Genomic DNA, 21857 nt, shown 5'->3' with positions numbered 1-21857 from the left:
GCTTGTTACGTCAATAATTGTATTACCATAATTATCCATAATTTATATAGTCTATAAAAAGTAAAAATATCTAAGGATCTAAAATTTGTAAGAATATGTCTATTGATATGTTATATTATTTATGTTATAAATTTATTAAATATTATACATATTATATTTCCAATTTTTATATATAAGATTATTAAATAAATGGAATATTTTGATTCTATATCTATATTTATATTCTATAAATATTAAATAAGCATATGTATAAAAATTTATATAAATATCTATTAAATTTAAAATTTATTTTTCATATAAAAAATTTAATTTTATTAAAATATTACTTGCTGAATTTCTTAATTTAAAGTTTTAACTTTTCCATTGTATTAGAATCTATATATATATATATATATATGATATATTAAAGAGTATATATTAAAGAAAAAAGAAAAAATATCTTTAGTAACTATCTAGAAAAATAATTTATAACTTCAATGTAAACAAAAGAGCACGTATAATAATATAATTTTTTTTATTGTATATTTCACTCTCTTTTAGACAAAACAAAATATTTTTTCATTCGACCGTAAATAATCAATAAATCAATTTTTATCAATAATTTTAATCAATAAAATATTCCAAAGTAACTTTTTTCAAAAGATTGTTAATTATTGATTTTTTCTTTCAATTTATTTTTGTATTCAAATTTTCTTTTTATATTTTATCTAATTCTTTTAAATAATTATAAAATTGTTATAAAAAAAGAATAAAAAAAAATAAAAAGAATTTTACAAATTAGTATTTTTAAATACAGTGATATTGATATTTAATACTTGATATTTAATCAATAAATTCATTATCAAATTGTCTTGTTATTGTATAAGATATTTGAAAATTTGTTATGGAATAATATATATCGAATAAAATGTATTAAATATAATAAATATTTTTTTATTGATAAAAAATTGTATTACGAACAATGAATAAACTATAATATATATATAATATATTATACATATTATAGTTTATTCATTGTTATATATATTGTTGTATATATATATATATATTATATGTATTATATGTATTATATAATACATTTATATATATAAAATATTTATATATATATATTATACATATATATAATATGTATATTTGCATAATATATATACTTCAATACATTTTCTTTGATATAAAACTTATTAAAATGCTTAAACTTGTTTGTATTTGTATAAAGAATACAATTTGTTTATATCAAGAATACACAATCAACATTATTATCGCCATTTGATTAATCAACTTAATATGCGCTCCGTGATTGGCTAATGTTTTTTGTTAATACTTATTAATAAAATTATAACAAAAGTTTTTGCAAAGGAAAATGTTGCTTGAAATTATTCCAGGAATCTCTAATGAATGTTTCTATAAACATTAGTTATAATAAACTATAGTTAATATTATATATTGTATAATTATTAATATAACATAAACTAATTGCAGAAACATGAAACTACAAAAAAATAATAAAAAAATATTTCATTATTTGAATCTTTTTATTTCTTTGATTATTTTTTTTTTAACTTTAGCATTTAGTATAAGTTTTTTATTTTAATAATATATATATTTTTATATATACACATTTGATATAACTTAATATTTAATTTTAATATTTTGTTTTCTTAATATTTTGACTAATAGAATATCATTCTTTTTCTAAATCAATTAGTTAATAGCAATGCTGATGAAAAAGCATCATATATTTATTTGTTAATTTCTTTAAATATATTCAAAAATTTTCTAGGGATTCATATTTGAATTTTGAGTTTTTTTAAAGTTTGAATTGAACCAGCAATTAATTTTTCACACTTTTCGTATAATGTTTTGGATCATTGTCATATTAGTCATATGATATGACTTTTTGTTACAAACATGTTTTTAGCTGTTTTCAATTTCAAATTTTTTTCTAAAATATGTTTATATTATAAGTATACTCATTTATTGCTCTTTCGATCCAATGGAATAGATATCATATGCATATAGATATATAGATATATCTTATGCATATATCCATCTTTATTATAAACAAATTTTCAAATTTAATCATTTGCTTAACATTACAATAGAGATTTGCTTTTTTCTCTAATATGATGGATATCTATCCGATAAAAATCAATTAACTTTAAATTCCTTAAACTAAATTATGTTTTTTTAATTTTTTTTAAATTATTTCCTTTTACCTTAATTATTTTTTCAATAACTTTCCAAATTTGTAACTATAGATGCTATCGTTGCAACTTTTTAAATAATGTATTATTATGTATTTATTTTTTTTTTTTTTCACTCAGAAGTTAAAAATTAATAATCTTCAAAAGATGTAAAAATATAATGATATCATTGCAATATCATTTTTAAATTTTTTATACTATTGACTGATTAATAGCAAATTTTGAAACAATTTATTTAAATTAAAAAATAATAACATTCTTCACAATTCATGATTAACTTTATTACGAAATATTAATAATAATATGCGTATAATTAGCCATAGAAGAAATAAAATGTTTTTTTTCAAAAAAGTTACAAAATGACTAATCATTTTTTCCATTAAAAAAATATCATTATTAATTTTTTCTTGTCAAAAAAATTGCAATTGAATTTATATATTATATTTATATAAAATTTGAATACATTATATTAATGTAAAAACATAGAAAATCATAGCATATGTTATCATTTTGTTGAGAAGTGTAATACTGTAAATTTCAAATTCTTTATTCTTCTTTTTTAATTTTTTTTAATGCAAACTTTTCAAAAATATAATAAATATATTATTTTTTGTGGAATTAGTTATATTTATTCATAGATATATTCACGTGAAACTTTTATTCTGATAAATATTTTAATCTGATAAATATTTTATTCTTATTTTATTTTATTCTTACTTATTAAATATTTTTATGCAAGTATGCAGAAACTTAAAAAAATTCCATATGTGCAATATGTATATACATAACAAAATAAATCTGTCTAATAAATTAGGCAATACGAAACGTAGATATATTTTTATAAATCCTTCTTAAATTATATTTAATTGTATATATTTATTATTATATATATTGTATATATATTATTACATGAAAAAAATAATAAGATTATTTTAACATAAAATATTGTAAATATAAATATAAGATTTTAAAAAAATAAAATGTTAACCATTTTCTATAAATACAACTTCTATATAATTTAAAATTATAATATAATAATATATCAAAATTTACAATTAAAAATTAATCTTCTTTGGGAGAGGAAATAGTAGAACTGATGTCACTTAATGTTTCTATTTGTTCTAATCCTTTAAATGGTTTAAATGGTTCTTCTTCTTCCGGTATGTGAATACTCTTTTCTTCTTCTTCTTCTTCTTCTTCTTTTTTAACAGGTATACTGGATATAACGGGTTCAATAAGACCCAAAGATCCCAATAAGTACGTACATTCGAATTTATCAATCTATAAAATATAATATAACTATGTATATAAACATATAATATATTTGTAAAGTTTATAAATATAAACTTAAAAAAATGAATTTCTTTTATATCGATTTTATAACTTTTTTTTTATAATAATCGATAATTAGCCTTTCCAATTTTTTTTCACAAAGAAATTTAAAATATTACCTTTGCGGATTATATGTAAAAAAAAAAGTTTAGAATCATGAGCACCTAAAGCATATATTAAAAAATCAATGAAATGTCAATGAATCATCCTACATTATATCAAATATTAGCTTTTGATTATAGTTTCCAAAAATCCAAAAGCTAATTAAATAATGCGGCAGTTAATTAATACGAAATTTAGAGGTTTATTAAAATCAGAGAGAATTGGACTTCAAATATATATATAATTTTAGCCTTAATCAATTATTTTTCGAAATAAATAAAAAATTTTTTTAATGTCATATATTATACATAAATAGACATAATTTAAATCTTATTAACAGAATTATGTTCGTTGATTATTATTATCATATCAAAGTCAATGCTATAAAATTAAGTATAAAATTAATGAACTTTATGATTGTTACTTTAGCATATATCATTCTTTTTTGTAAATATAGATATAAAAAATGTAGTATTAAACTATTAAATATTAGTAATATTATATTTTAATATTTATATATTATATATTTATAATATTATATTTATTAATAATATTATAAACATTTCATTAACTTAATATATTATGTAATTTTATATTAATTTATATTAATTAATAATAAAATTAAATAATAATATTAATAAAATTATAATATAATTTATTTTTAAATTTTATAATCAAAAAATATAAAATTTTAATAAAAATATATGCAAAATTTCTATAGTTCTATTTATTATAAATACATAATGTATTTTAGAAGAATAATGTATTTTAATATTTATAATTCAAAATAAACGAAAAAGTAATTTAAAAGAAAAAATTCAATTAATGTAGTGACATGTCCATTTTGTAGATTACAATTTCATTCAAAAATTTTTGGGAAATATTATATTTATTTTCAAAATATATTTATATTACATATATGTAAGTATATGAAAAACAATTTACAACTAAGAAAACATCGACTTTATAATCTTAATATAACAGTATAACAATTAATATAGAACAATAAAATTTGATAATTATTCATTTATTAATTATTCAATTTGATAATTATAAAAAAAATAATTTTAATGAAATAATTAAAATATATATGTTGATATATTAAAAATATATATTAAAAATATATCATTATTATATATATTATTAAAAATACTCTTTTAAATAACTTTCAAAAAATTTTAACCGTCACATATTAATTACATAAAAAATTATTAAAAAAAAATGTGTAATAATAATAATATAAGAATATAATATATATTTTTTAATAATATTGAAATGGAATATACATTTGTTCCTAGTTAAAATTTGTTTAGTTATAATTTCTATAATAATATGAATATTCTTACACAAAATCCATTTTTAAATTCTAATCTAATTCAATATAAAATTACAATATACTTGTATTCAAAACATACTAAAGTAACAATATTATTATTTCTTTAAAATGAGTAATTTCGAATAGAAAATAAGTGGATTTAGATGAAACACTTTATAGATATTGAGATCGAAATAGATATAATAATAGTTATCGACTATTTAATATTCAACAACAATAATTACTATAATGAAAATTATTGATTAGATATGTAAGATTCAATATATTAATAATGTATGTATATATAGCTTTCAATAATTCAATATAATTAAAAATTTTTAGAGATAATATCTCAAAAACTATTAAATATTCACAGCTAAAATTTTTATCTAAGATTAAAATCCATTTCTACTATCTCAAATTTCATATTAATTAAGGACCTTTCAAAAATACAGTCATTTTTTCTTATATATGACAACTTTTTGACAAAATGTATAAATCAATAGATTATCAATACTATGCGATTACTATGTTAATATTATGATATAATAATATGATATAATAATATAATTATAATGTAATATTATTTTTTGTATATATATTTTAAATATAAGAAAAATGAAATGTAAAAATGATGGAAGATTTAAAATGATAAACTTGCAAAAGACAAAAAGAAAACATTAAAAAATTGAAAGAAAATTAAATGTAAAATAGAAAAGTAAAGTTGCGAGAAAAGAAAAATGTTAGAAAATTTAAAAGAAATGAAGATAAAAAAAAAAGAGAAAAAATTTAAAAAAATTAAAAAGATAAGATCAGAGTTACAAAAGTGAGAATGTGTAAATAAAAAGAAAAAAAAAGAATGCTAGATATAGAAATTGGATGAATATAAGTACTTCATGGAAAAGATAAGAGAATAAAAAGAAAAAATCAAAGATGTAAACAAAAAGCGAAAAAAGAAAGACGAATTGAGTCATGATTTTTACAGAAATTTTTATAGAAAGAGACAAATAAATATCTATTTATATAAATTATCTATTTATAAAAATATCTATTTAATATTTCTAAATATATATATTTAATAAATATAATTTTAATAAATAAATATAAATATATTTATTTAAATTTATATAAATCTATATTATATTATAGATATATATATCTATATTATAGATTTTATATAAATCTATAATATAATCTATTTATATAAATATTTATATAAATATTTTGGAAAAAATAGCCAGAATTTCAAACTTGGTAGAAAAAACAAAAAAAAGATTAAAAATGTGATTAAAGAAATGTGGAATGTTAAAATAATCTCAATACATAAAAATATATAAAAATAAAAGGAATAAAAATTATAAATAACTATAGAATAATGAATCTATTATGCACAACATATAAGATTTACGACAATTTTGAGTAAAAGATTAAAAATTTGAAAAAAAAAAAATTTTGGATAAATCAATTATTGAGAAAAAAATTACTATGAACGAGATATATGTTTTATATACATAGTAGAAAAAGACTTAATTAGTAGGAAGGAAACATATTCGTTGTATATATAAATAAATCCTCTATAAGAAATAATGGAAAAAAATAATATCAAATTATTTTCAATTTTGAAAAAAGATATATTTTGGATTTGATAAAAAATATGTTTTATATTAAGATGATATTAAGATATGTTTTATATAAAGATATATATATATATATATATATATATATATTATAAATATATAATATATATATTTATAAAAGAGATATATAAAAAGTGAGTTAAAAAATATATATTTTAAGCATGTTTTTGTCAATCTACATCAATAAAGAATTATTTAAAAATCATTCACTTAATGTTAAGCAATTTATCAGTTTAATTAGTGTAAAGATCTTTGGATGAAAATATATAATGGAATTAAATATATTATATAGGCTTAAAAAATTGCTATTAAAAGAAATGAAAAAAGAAAAATTAAAAATGAGAATAAGAAAAAAACAAGAAAAATCGAGGAGAAAAGCAAGAAATTAAAAGAAATATGTGAAAAAATATATAAAAGAGGAAAGAATATTAATAAAAAGAATGAAAAACATAATGAAAAACCTAAGAAGAAATGAATTTAATTAAGAAAAAAATATTATAAATGGAACAAAAAAACAAAAATATACATAAAATATTGAAAAGAAGAAATAAGAGATTTTAGCTCGAATATAAGAAGAAAAAAGAAATTTTAGCTCGAATATATAATATAATAAAATTAAAATTAAAATTTATCATTAATATTATATACCATTAATAATTAAATATTATTAATAGTTTTTAATAATTATAAATTTATTAGATGTATATATATTGGAATATTTAGTTAAATATAACAGTCAGAAAATATAGGTAGAAGAAAAGTCAAATATCAAGAAAATAATGAATGAAAATGAATACTGTGTAAAAAAAATCACAGTATCTTGAAATATCTAAAAAAATAGAGAAAATGAAATATAAAATAGATATATTAGAAAGATGTAATATAACATGTATGAATGTAGAATAGAAGAATGAATATAGTAAAATGTAAAATGTAAGTTCTATTTTTAAAGTTGAAAAAGCTAAAAAGTAAATATATACATATATACACATTTTACGATTAATTAATTATGTATGAAATTTCCTTTTAATAATTATGTTTGATATAAAAATACGCACCTGAGAAGGCGTGTAATCTACAATATTGATAATAGTATCAGTTTGCAATATTTCCATAAGAGAATGAAGCATTTCTGATGCTAGCGGTCCAAGACATTTATTGTTACTATACACTTCTTCTACAATCTAAATATAAATTATTTTCATTCATCATAATTAATTATATATTAATTATTTCTTAAAATTAATATTTATAATTAATTATTATTTACATATAAATAACTATAAAATATATTATTTTAAAAGCAAGTATAAAACTCTATCAAGAATTTTTTCAATAATCAACTCTTTTAGAATTTCTCTTGTTGAAGATTTTTAATAGTGGAATATTTTGTTTTATTATATTACAATAATTATCTAATTCTTTTTTTTTAAAGTTCCATTTTGACATTTGAGTTTCTTTCTATTATTTCAATAAATATAAAAATATAATAAAAATCAAATGATAGGATGAAGTGAAGTATTTATTATCTTATGATTCTAAGAGATACTATTGATTCTAAAAAATCGTAAATTCTATAAGGTTACAAAGCAAAAACTAAATTAATTCGATTAAAAATCTTTATATATTATAAAATATATTATAAAATATATCAATTCTATTTAATAAGTTCGAATTTAGGTATTATATTTTTGATCATTTTTTCTCTGGAATTGAATTTCCATAATATGTGATTATTTATTCTTTCATCAAAATAAAAATTTAGAAATTTTTGTTATATGAAATTGATTAATTCATACTTTTTTGTTTAATTGATATATAAATTATACAAATATATATATTTTTTTAAGTAGAGCAAAAAAGTAGAAAATAATAAATGAAAGTATAACTACTTCGAAGTTGATTTTAAATATTATTTCAAAATAGGATAATTTTTGTTTTATATAAATTATAATTTTATTATTTGTAATTATAACATTTGATTTATTTTTTGACTAAAAAAATAGTTTTGATATTGAATCATTTATTTGTTTTTAAATTTGTTTCTTATAAATATAATATATTTAATCATAATTAATGAATAGTTTTCATTGAAATCCAAATCACATTAAAATTAAGATTATATTTCACTATAATATTTTGTTTGATATAATAAATTTCTTCGATAATAACAAATTTTTTTAGTATAAAAGTATATTATTTTTTTGTATTTTTGTATTTATATATGATTGTTTTGTTTTGAGAATTCTTTAAAATATTTTTAAATTATTATAATTTATTATAATTATTGCAATTTAATATTTTGTTATGTTACGTTATGTCTCTTATAAATTGTAACATAAATTTAGTATAATATAGTCCATTTTATATTGTGATATCAATGATAATTTTTTTTTTGTTTAGTTTATTATGATTTATATATTGGTTATAATTGATATAAATAAATAAATAATAAATAATAATAAATAATAGAAATGTTTATTTATAATTATATAGTAAATTTATATTTTTATGTTTATAATTTATATTTTTTTATTAAATTTTTAAATAAATAACTTTTTGAATTATTTATAAAAGTTTTTTCATAAAAATGCAAAAATTTTATAATAAAAGTTCTTTATAAAACTTTTTTATAATTGTATAAAAACAAAAAATATAATAAATATTAATATATTCGGAAAACTCTTCCATATTGTTTAAAATTAAATTAAATTTTCTTTTTTGTTTTTACATAACAGTTCAATTTTAGATAAAATCATGCATTTTTAAAATCTCATGTTTTTCAAAAAAAAAAAAGGATAATAAAATATTTCTGTTTTCGAATTAATATTTAAGATAAGAAATTCCATCAAAATCAATTAATAAAAGAAATTTTTTTTAAATTATTATATGTAAAATTAATCATTTGTTTTTTCCGAAATATATATTATATATATTATTAAATAGAAAAATAGAATAAAAAATAGAATTTTATTTAAAAGTCATAATCACCTCTATTGCCTTGTTAAGAAAAGCAGTAGCTTTATTTAAAACAATTTTCAAAGATCTCAACTCTTTCTCTCTTTTTATAGTTAATTTCGTTAATCGTTCACTTTCATCTTTAGCTTTCATGATATTCTTTTCACATTTCTTTATTTTCTTCTCTAACATATTATTTTCTTTAATCTTATCTTCCAAAATATCTTCTAATCGTTTAAGACGAACATTACTTCTTTCTGCATTTCCATAATATATTAGGAGAGATTCAAAATTCTGCAAAATTATTTAAATATATTCAAATTTTAACTTCGTTAGATTAATTTATTTAAATTAATTTTTTCAATTTTTTTTTATTTTAAAATCAACTCAAAAAAATTATTATAATTTATTATATTAGTTCATTGATTAAATTTGTCGATTTCTCGTTAATTTACCTAAAATATATCATAAAGAGCATTATTTTTTTTTTTCATAAACTTTGACAATTTAGTTTTTAAGTAATGTTAAAAGCAAAAAATTTTTCATATATATTATTAATTTCTATACCATTAAATTTTATCTATTGCATAAAATGTACGTAAAATTATATTATAATATATAATTAATATATTATAATATAATTAATATATATATATTATAATATATTATTATAATATATATATAATATATATATATTATTATATATATATATATAATATATTATTATAATATATATATAATTATAATATATTATAATATAATTAATATTATAATTAATATATTATAATATTATAATATATAATATTTCATAAAATGCTATTGATTGATTATATATGAAAGTTTTATTAAAAAAAGAAAATTTTCTGATTTAAGTTTTTTGAGTAAGAATGTTTTATTATTTAATATATATATATAAATATTATAATAAATCAATAAATTAAAAAATATTATAATATAAATTATCATATTAATTGAAGATCAACAAAAATGTTGAAATGTTAAAAATGTTGAAAATGAAAAATATTTAAGTTCTTATTATCAGAAAACAGAAATATCTTCTATATTATAAATTCGTATACTAATTATATTATATTTATATTTAATATTTTATATTTAATTTTATTTAATATTTAATTTATAAATAATATTAATAATCTTACCTCAACAATTTTATGCATTTCATTTCTTTGTTCTACTATTTTATTTTGTGTAATTTCCGCTTTCTTTTCATATACTTGCCATTTCAACTTTAATATCTGTTCTACTTTTTTGTGTTCGATGTTAATATTTTCGAGTTTCTTATTTGTTTCCAGCAGTTTATCTAGATCGCGATTCAATGCTACATTTTCACGAATCGTACGATTGATGATTTCTGTTATTCGTAGTGTAATCGCTTTCAGAAGTCTTTCCGATAAAATTTGCAACTGTTCCTTCATCTCTTTTTGCATCCTGTACAAATTCGTTATAATTATGTATAATTACTGTAATCGTAAATATTTTTAAATTCATTAATTATTAAATTTAAATAAATTTTGTATTAGTCTTGAAATCTCTCCAAAATGTTAATATATTTATATTTTATCATTTTAAAGTTAAAGATAAATTTTTTTTATTTAAAATTATTATTAATTTAAATAAATAATGATCTAATAGATCATTCAAATATTACATTTGTATGTATGTGCGAGAAGATAATAATCATTTATAAATAATCGTTCAGAAATTAATTACAATTAAATATTTTATATTTATCGTTTTCAATTTCTTAAATTGTAATAAATTCTTCAAATCAATCAAATTTCTTCTTAATATATTTATTTTTTATGCGATTTCATTTGATTTTAGATGAATCCATTTTATCTAAAGATCTATTCAATTTGTAATATATTGCACTATCATTCTGAAGTTTTATTCTAAAAATGTTAAATATCTTGATGTTGTATTTTTTAAAAAAATCTTATAATTAATTTCCATATGATCATATTGATATTTTTATATATTAGTAATTTATCGTTCAGTTTTCTTCAGTTTAATATCTTTCTCTTTTTTTATTTTTATTGTTTTCTCTTTTTCTTATTTTTACTTGCTTTCTTTTAATTGCTTTTTCTTTTTCTTATTTTTAAATATTAAATATTATTTTTAAGTAAATCACTTAAGATACTTAGAGTGCTAAACAGAGAACTTAACAAGATTTAAAATTGACTCCTTGATTTCAAATAAATTTTTGTTTCAGTTTGTTAACGAGTTATTAACTTCGAAAAACATTGGCCAATTATTGTATTGCAGCGCCAATGTTTATAATTAGATAATAGTAATTATAGTAAAGTCAAAATGAAAATTTTCGCCAAAAAAAATGCTTAAAATCAAAAATCACCGATCACGTCATTTATTTTATCGACTTATTTTCGAAATCCTCTGTATATTTTCTTGAAAAAATGGTATGTACTTAGTATGTACTTTGAAGAATTGATTTAATTTGATTTTCGATTTTTTTTTTAATATTGCAATTTTATTCTATAGAATTTTGATTTCGTTTTTTTATATAATTGTCATGTTGTCAGCATATGTGGGAATTTCATTGGTTATAAAAAGATCTATTAAAAATCTGGTATAATATAATTCTTTTTTGCTTAAATTAAATTTTAATAATGATTAAAATAGTAATTGTGTAGAAAATCATGTTTTATTTTATATAAAGTAATCTTTTTTGTCAAATATTAGAAAATTCGCTAATATTTATAATAATAACCGAATATATCTTGTTTATATCTTATATTTTGTTTTTTTAAAATTATTTTGTTTCATTTACAATTGTATTTGTTCTATTATTATTTGCATAATCATATATTTTAGTAATTTTAATATTCTTAAATATTCTTAAATATTTTTGATATTGTGAATAGAATATAAATTGATTGTAATAATTTATGTGAATTTTTATGTGAATCTTTAATTGAATTAATTGAAGTGAATTAAAAAATATTATGAAATATTATAATCATATTATAATTATATTAACGCAACTTTTCCTTTTTTGGAATTTTTTTAGCAATTTTGTCAGTAATTTTGTCAGCAATTTGCTTTGTGTGCAAGTCTTTATTGCTTTTTCATTGTTAAACTATTTTATTTGTTTTATTGAATATTTACTAGAAATTTTATTATTTACTATTTCATTTATTTTTCTATGGGATTCATAGATTTAATGGTATCTAAATATAATATAATAGCATTATTATCATTTTCAGTTCTTCTTTTATTGTTAATAATTTTAGAAAAATGTACTGCAAATTGTCAATCTTTGCCATTCTTTTTATCTTCTCTAGCTAGGTATTGTTTTTTGTTAATTCATAGAGGTATATTGTTTTAGCTTTTTTAAGTTTTTAGGAAGTAATCGTCTTGTTTTTTTCAATGAATTCCCAAATATTTTCATTTTTGTTTATATACAGTATTTACATACACATTTATATGCAATAGCTTTTTTAATTTACATAATTAATTAAATATTTTTTTCTTTTTAGATTTTTGATATATTATTATTATTTTTTCTTTCTCTACAATAATTGGAAATATTTTATTTTTAATATGAATTTTTATGTCACATATTAGAAAATTTATATTAAATTTTCTAAATTTTTTATAGATTTTTATTATCTTAAGTTTTTAAAATTTTTAAATTTAAATTTTTATCTATTATTTAATATCTGAATTATATCTAATTAGTTTTTTAATTTTTTAAGCACGGCCTTGCTTTTGTATTTTCTTGAAGTTATTATTATTGCTAAATCAGATGAGAGTTGATTCGAATATCTATATAATATCTATGAAAAGATGTATTTCTTCGTGATGAAAAAATTTAAAAAATCTGAGATTTTTGTTATTTAGTCAGATAGATATGATTAATATCTGTTGTAATATGATTACTTTTTGTTGTTTAATCATGTAGATATGATAAAACAAATATTTTTTTATTCAATATATTATCAAAAACATTGTGATATATTTTTCATTTTGCAAGATAATTTCATTACTATTTTTTTCTAAATAAATTTTTAATTCTAAATTCTAATATATTTTTTTATCTTTATATTATATCTTTTATTTGATTTCTGATTTATAAAAAAGTTTTGTTTTTAAACTGGATATTTTAATTATAATATTAATTTCAAATCCTTCATTTTTTAATTATTTTATAAGGATAATATGTTTATTTTTATTTTAATTATTATCTATAAATATTATTTTTTTTTTTATTGATATATAAAATCATACTTCATTTTCTTTAAAAAATAAGTTAATTATAAGTTAATTATTCCTAAATATTTCTAATAATAATAAACTATTCTTTGTATTTTAATAGAGTTTTTGGCAAATTTTATATGCAAATCTATCTCTATTTATATAATAATTTAAATGCTTTTTAGCACTAGGCATTTAGCAAAGAATAATTTATTATATTTATATTTTTTAAATAAATAAAAGACAATTTTTTTTATTATTTACTTCATTTATATTTTGCAAAGTTTCATTAATATTTAATATGTCGATTTATTTCCTTCTTTTCAATAATTATGATTACTTGAAATATGTTATAAAAAGTATCATTTTAAATAAAATTTTCCGTTATATGCGACACATGGTTTTAGTTTTATGAATCTCAAAATCAAAATACACAAATGTCTTACTTATTAAATTATAAGAAATTTAAATTCACATTACATGAAATGAGATAAAAAAATGATTTAATAAAAATAGAGTGATTTCATTCCATTTCTCTTAGTCTGTAAACTTCAATAACTTATAATTTAATAAATAAACCTAATATTTTTATATATCAACCAGCATTTATCTCGGCGTCGAGAATCAATTCTCTACGAATGTATTAATATTCTATATATATAAATATTTGAAATATAATACTTGCACACTGTCACACTTATTATTACAAATGCATAATATATAAAATGTAATAATATCGAATAACTCGAAAACTACGAAGATTAATTATCGATTACATACAAAAGAAAAAGTTGCTAAAAATGCTTATAACATATTTCACATATTTCATAAAATCGATAAGAAAAGAACTAACTAGCAAATTCATTAATAATTATAATTTAATTGAATTTAAATATAAAATATTGTAATTATAATTATAATTTTACATATATATATAAATGATTAAAATATGAATTTTTAATTCAACAATTCTGACTTATTAAATTACATGCAATGTTATTATATAATTTGCGGATATTCATGCAAATATAATATGTCAACATAATATAAATAAAATATATGAAAAATAAAGAATAGTTATATATTTTATTGCTTTATATTTCTTCTGAAATTCATCTAAAATCTAAAATTTATGTTTTATATTATCTATGAGATAAGATACTTGGCAAGAATAATAAATATAAAGAATAATAATAATAATAATAAATAATAATAATAATAATAAATAATAAATAATAATAATAATAATAAAAAATAAATAATAATAATAATAAATAATAAATAATAATAATAATAAATAATAAATAATAATAATAATAAATAATAAATAATAATAATAATAAATAATAAATAATAATAAAATAATAATAGTTTAATTAATTTATATTTAAATCTATAAAATATAATAGAAATATGTTATTAAATTTATATATTTATATATTTATATATTATATGAATATATTATTTATGTATATGTATTCATATATGTATATATATTTTAATCTTATATATAATTCTATGTAATGAAGAAATAAAAATAAAACTTTTTATGATATACTAATTAATAATACTAATTATGATATGTATTAATTAAGAATTAATTGAATTAAAATAAATTTTTTTCTATTTATATTCTCATCTTTATATATGTGTATCTATAGTTATTATTTATTTATTATTAATCTATAAATATTTATGCATTTATGAATAATTCAAATTTACAGAATGTATATGATATTCAAAAAGGTAAATATTCGAAATGAAATACATATTTAAATTTATATAATTTAGATTTATTTTAATTTGCATAAATATTCATAGACTATTATTTATATATGTAAAATAAAATATAGATATTTGCTATATATTTACATGACGTCATAATCATAATTGAAAATGTAGAAAAAAATTATCTTTATTTAAAATGATTAATATATGAATCATATAAGTATTTCCGTTCATTAGAATATGATAGATACGTTAGAATATAATAAAAAATTTATATAGGATATTAATATATTCATAGGAAATTCTTTCGAGATTAAATATTGAACAAAACGAAATAAAATGAGATAGCTATATTTTCATCGTTTAGCATTGTCTCGCTTCATCTAACGAAAATTTAAATTATAATATTTTATTAATTTAAATTATTAATTTAAGTTATTATTTAAGTTTTATTAGTTTAAGTTTTAATCGATATATGTATATATATATATATATATATATATATTTGTATATAATTTTGTGTATACATAACATTAATTCATAACATTAATTTTCCAAAAATATTCTACGAATATATTAATATTATATATGTAATATAATTAAAAATCGCTTTTATAATTTCAAATATTACATGAATCACAAGTAACTAAATAAAATAAGAATCATCAATTTTAAATATCCATTTCTTAAAGGATTTCTTGCTTCTTAAATCAACATTCTTCCTTATTAATTTTTTATAATAATTTTAGAATTTGCTATAATATATCATTGATAATTATATTATATGGATGTATAATTATATCATAGATATATATGATCTATAAAAAAAACTATTAATAAGTATTTAACAGTTTTATAATCTGATTTTAAATTTAATGAATAATTAATAGCTAAATAAAAAATATACAAAAAATATGTATATAATATGAAAATATAAAAATATGCGTAATATGAAAATAATATGCAATGTGCAATATATATAAAATAAAATATATTTTTTTTTGAAATTCTTAAATGAGAAAATAAACTATTAATTCAATTTTTTTATCTATTATATCTATTTTTTATAGAAATACATTTTTGTATAAATATCCGCAACTTAGATTAATCAGATTAGATTATTTTTAAATTTTTAAGTTATTTTTAAATTTGAATTTTTTAATGAAACGTACATGTCTTTTTTGGTAACTATAGATTTTTCGGCTTCATAAAGTTCCTCTTTATGACGCATTTCTTGTTCAGCCATCTCCTTCTCTTGTTTCTCAAATTTGTTCATCAAATCAAGTCGAGCTATTCGCCAATCTTCTAATGCATTTAATTTACCAGCTAAACAAAAAGATTATGATAATAAATTTAATAAAATAAAATTTTTAATAAAATAATAAATTTATTTTTTATTATTTTTTAAAATATAATAAAATTAATATGATTAAAATTCATCTATATAAAGACAATTAAAAATTATTATATATTCGACAATATGCATACTTTATTTAATTATATTTGTATATAATAAATAATAAAATAAAAAATTTATTAATATTTTAAAAATATTAAAAATAAATATATAAATGTATATGTAGAATAAATTTCATATATTTTATAATATTAAAATATATAAATAATGAATTTAAAACTGCTTCTATTATTATTATATATTTCTATCAGTGCACATTAGAACTCTTATTATATAAATATTCATTATAAACTAAACATCAATTTGAAAGTATGAGTATAATTATCTGTACTTGAATCTGATAATAAGTAGTCGGATAAATATGAAGCTTTTCTTACACATTTGAATTCAATGAATGAAAGACAACAAAATATAAAATAGTATTTTTGTATTTATATTTCTCATTTCTTATATATTAAATTTGACAAAATTTAAACTAAAATATTTATTTATTAATAATTTATTATATATAATTTAATAAAGAATATCAATTAATATTAATTAAAAAAATAAAATTATTCTTTTTAAAAAAATAAAGATCTTTACATAATCTTTAACTATCCATTTACAAAAAAAATTAATAATATTAGAATCTGTTCTCCTTGAAATTATTTAATTTTCATCTAAAACATTTTTTCTATGAATAATAATAGTAATAGAAATTAAAATATTAATATCAGACGAGACATTCTGTTTATTTATATCTATATCTATTTCTAAATAGTATAAATAAAATATTAATAAATATATTATTTATTCGCATTTTTTTTATCTTAATTTCTTACTTAAATTCTATCTAATTTGATAAATAATTCAAATATAATAAATATTTTATATTTGAATAATAAACAAAAAATAACATAAACAAAATATTCAGATTTCGAAATCAAAATCGATAATACATGTACATATTACACATGCATAAATATAATGCATATTTTGACTATATGGATAGCCAAATAGAAAAAATAATGTAGATAAAAAATAATAGAATATTCAGAATCGGATAAATTCGGATTATTATAATAATTATTATTAATATACAATCACTAATAATGGAAATTAATAATCATTGTAATTTCAATTGTCCGAAATATAATATATATAATATATAATAAATTAAATTAAATTATAATATAATTTATTATATATATATAACTTCTATATTTTACAAAATAATAATTTAATCAGAATTTTTAAAAAAATTGAATTATACTTTACCAGCTAATTTAACTTCTGCGTTTAAATTATTTTCCATTGTCTTATATTCCAGTTGCATTGCATCTTCCTTTTTCTTAAACGCAGCTAATTCATCTTTTCGCAATTCTTCCAAAACAGCAACCTTCTCAGAAAGTTCCTTCGATTCTTCGATTCTGTTTTCTAAACTTCTCTTCAAATATGCTATAATATCTGAACGATCTTCTTCTAATTGTTGGAATTTTTCTTTTATGCGCGTTGCTTCTTCTTCCAGTTTTTCATTCTCAGTTCTTAATCTAATTTATTTTTGTTAAATTTTATTAATTCAAAAATTCTTCTTCATTTTTAAATTATTATCTTTTTTGTATTCCTTTTTTTTATATAATTATATTATATTATTATTTTATATATAAAATATTAATCTTAAATATTTTTTCTAGTGTTATAAAGTTTAAAAAATAACTTAAAAAGATAAACTTATCATTTATTACTTTAATATATATTTATATATGTATATACATATATTGCATTCTTTTTAGGAAGTTTCGTTTTTCCAAATTATCAACTTTTGTATAATTGATTTATCTTTAATTTTTTTTTAACTATTTCTTTTAAAATATCATACTGATTTTAATGATTTTTGGATATGCTATACAGAATAAAATTTTGAACAACTTTTTCCTTTGAATATTGGATCACTAATTGGCAATCTTACTTCTCAAGATATTTGCAAAAAAAATTGCTATTACATAAATATATATATTTGTAACTGGACATGTATACAATCATTTATCTATTATTTTTATAAAATAATAGCGAGCGTCGGATATTCGTCGGATCCGCGGAATACAAAAATAAAATATAAAATAATTTTTGGACAAAATTAAGACGTAATTTATAATGAATATCAACATCATTTTTGTATCTATTTTTGTAATTTCGGTCTTTTGCTTTCCGTCTTTTCATAAGCTTAACTGATTAGATTTGAGATATTTTAAATAATAACCAGTATAATTCATGAAAAATAGATTTTTTATTAATTCATTATATTGTCTGCTTCCGCCATTTTATATTAAAGGATAAATAACGGTTACACACAACGGGTAAACATGCTCACACACATGCAGATACGAATATACCTATAAAAAAAGTTCTATGTAATAGTAATAATCTCTTTTGAAAATATCTTAAAAATTAAAATTGAATGACAATATGCAAAAAAAAAATTTTTTCAAAATTTCTTGTATTCTATAATATATTCAAAAATCATCGAAATCAAGAATCCTCTCCCTTATATGAATAATTATCGATTTTTTTTTAATTATTTTATATTCTTCTAATAAAATAAATCCAGATAGCATTATATCTATTTATATTCTTAGCATTATATCTATAGCATTATATTCAATTTTTATTTGTATATATTACGTTTATTTTAGATATCCCTAGGATATTAATAAATTTTAATTTTATATATGGAATTTAAATTCCATATTCTAAATATTTGTTTCTTAATTCATGAAATCTATTCATTATTATCTATTCATCATTAATTCATTCTTGAAATCTAAATTTTAAATGTTTTAAAAATATTGAAAATTATTTATAAAATAATAAATAATTTAAATTTATTAGATAAAACAAGTCAGTGTGAAGATAGAATATTCTTTGCTTTATAATTATCATTCTATACTTCTACTATACTACTATCTACTTTCTACTATATTTAAACACTTTTAAAAAATAAGTTTTAATCAAAATTTTTGTATACAAATGTTTTGTTCTTTACAGAGAATTGACTTTTGATATTATAAAATTAAATAGTAACAATATCAGTATCATACTTTCAATCATTATAACTTTCGATCATTGTAATTTCTTAAAATAATAAAAAATTATTTTATATTTTATTTTTACATTTCGAAAAATTCATTGATAAATTTAACATTAAATTTAACATTAAATATGTGTAATTATGTGATATTATGTGATATTAAAATGTACATTAAATATGTACATTTTTGATATCAATTTTAATATGTTTACACAGTTAATAATCGATAATCGTACACGTTTTCACACAGATATATACATATAGTGGAAATTATAATAATTTTTTTTACAAATATTTTGAAAACTAAGTGATGTAATTTTATAATGATGTAATGATTATATAATACATTTTTTTTAATATTATATATTATAATATTATAATAATATCATATTATAGTTATAGAAAAATTAATGATATATTAATTTATTATTTAATATTATTTTATTACATAAACTGAAGAAAAATGTATTTTTAATTTGTGAATATTCAAACATATTACATATTTAAGTTAGCATATTAAAGTAACGAATTTTTTACAATTGCATGAATATTTTTATATCAATGTTATTAAATTTAAAAAATAATAAAAAATTAATAAAAAAAATATTGTGCTATCTCAAATTACTAAAATATATTATAGAACTAAAAAAATATTAAAATTAAATAATATTTAATTTTTACAAAAAAATTATTATTTTAATAATTTTATTACAAAAATATTTTATTATTAAAATATATTTATATCTGAATATATTTATGATATGAAAAGCAGTTGTAACTTCATTTAATTTTTAATATTATTTTATATATCAAATTAATTAAATAAGTTACATATTAATAAAGTACAATAAATATGTATTTATTTATCGAAAAAAACAAATTTGAATTTATTTTTTTCATAATTTTTTTAACAAAAATGTGGATTATTAAAATTAAAGATATATTAGTATTTAAATATTTTTAATTATGTATATAAAATGTTTTTGTGCTATCTGAGAAGAAATAAATAATAAAATCGATTATAATTTGATCGATATTTTGCTAAATTCATTTAAATTCCTACTTATAATTAGAAATATATATATACACATACATACACATTGTATATTCAATAATTTTAATATATATCAATATATGTGAATCTAAAAAAAATCAATGTTTATCTATGCATTTATATATTTACCGTGCTAATTGTCTGTTGTTATCCAAAATTTCTTGTTCATAAGACAAAGTTTCTTTTTCATCCAAATATTTTCTCTTTATTTTTTTAGTTTTGACCTTTCTTTTTTTAGCTTGCATTTTTATCAATTAGCTTCTACTTATGATTATACACGAACAATTTGCACGTCACTTTAAGGAACAGTACGCAATGATATTTTTTGTTAAATCAATTATTTTATGACTCCATGGTAACGAGAAAGAATACGATAATAATAATTCTAATATTTCCTTTTGGAAATCTTCTTAACGTATTATTCAAAAATTTTTTTGGATAATTTAGTAACAAATTCTTCAATAATTTTGTAACAAAGTATTAAGTAAAATTTATAAGTTACATTTTTGCTAATAAATTAAATGTAATTCCATAATGGAATAGTTATGTTTACATATATTAATTTATTGCATTATAATCATTAATATTTAAGAATATTTTTGAATATAATTACACTCTTCATAGGAAAAAATTATTTACATTTATAAGAAAATAAATTACAATAATAATTATAATAAAATAAATTTAGAAATTATTTTATTATCATTTTTGTTTATTATTAATATATTTGCGCTATCATAATTGCTAATCTAATAGTAATAAAATAAATTTCTATATTTCTAATATATTGAAGTAATATTGAAA

General features: G+C 16.5%; 1 protein-coding gene across 1 annotated transcript; it reads right to left on the bottom strand.

Annotated features, from left to right (window-relative positions):
• Positions 1-3060: 3060 nt before the first annotated feature.
• On the bottom strand, positions 3061-21857 carry LOC133666716 (cilia- and flagella-associated protein 157). The gene is made up of 7 exons (XM_062079787.1): positions 21183-21857; positions 18190-18461; positions 16685-16838; positions 10709-10997; positions 9582-9842; positions 7649-7774; positions 3061-3485 (listed from the first exon to the last, which is right to left on the bottom strand). The coding sequence occupies exons 1-7, from the start codon at positions 21296-21298 to the stop codon at positions 3267-3269; spliced, it is 1437 nt and encodes a 478-aa protein (XP_061935771.1). The 5' UTR covers positions 21299-21857; the 3' UTR covers positions 3061-3266.

Source organism: Apis cerana, linkage group LG9 (genome assembly GCF_029169275.1).
Source record: "Apis cerana isolate GH-2021 linkage group LG9, AcerK_1.0, whole genome shotgun sequence".
NCBI lineage: Eukaryota > Metazoa > Arthropoda > Insecta > Hymenoptera > Apidae > Apis > Apis cerana.
Note: the sequence above shows the minus strand (reverse complement) of the source record. Positions and strands in the feature narration are given on the sequence as shown.

Excerpts from the sequence above, each read along its gene's own strand:
- LOC133666716 (XM_062079787.1), bottom strand. The coding sequence starts at position 21,298 with ATGCAAGCTAAAAAAAGAAAGGTCAAAACTAAAAAAATAAAGAGAAAA. Across the intron at positions 10,998-16,684 it reads ATAGTTACCAAAAAAGACAT|GATGCAAAAAGAGATGAAGG; the intron begins GTACGTTTCATT and ends GAATTTGTACAG. Across the intron at positions 9,843-10,708 it reads AAATGCATAAAATTGTTGAG|AATTTTGAATCTCTCCTAAT; the intron begins GTAAGATTATTA and ends ATAATTTTGCAG.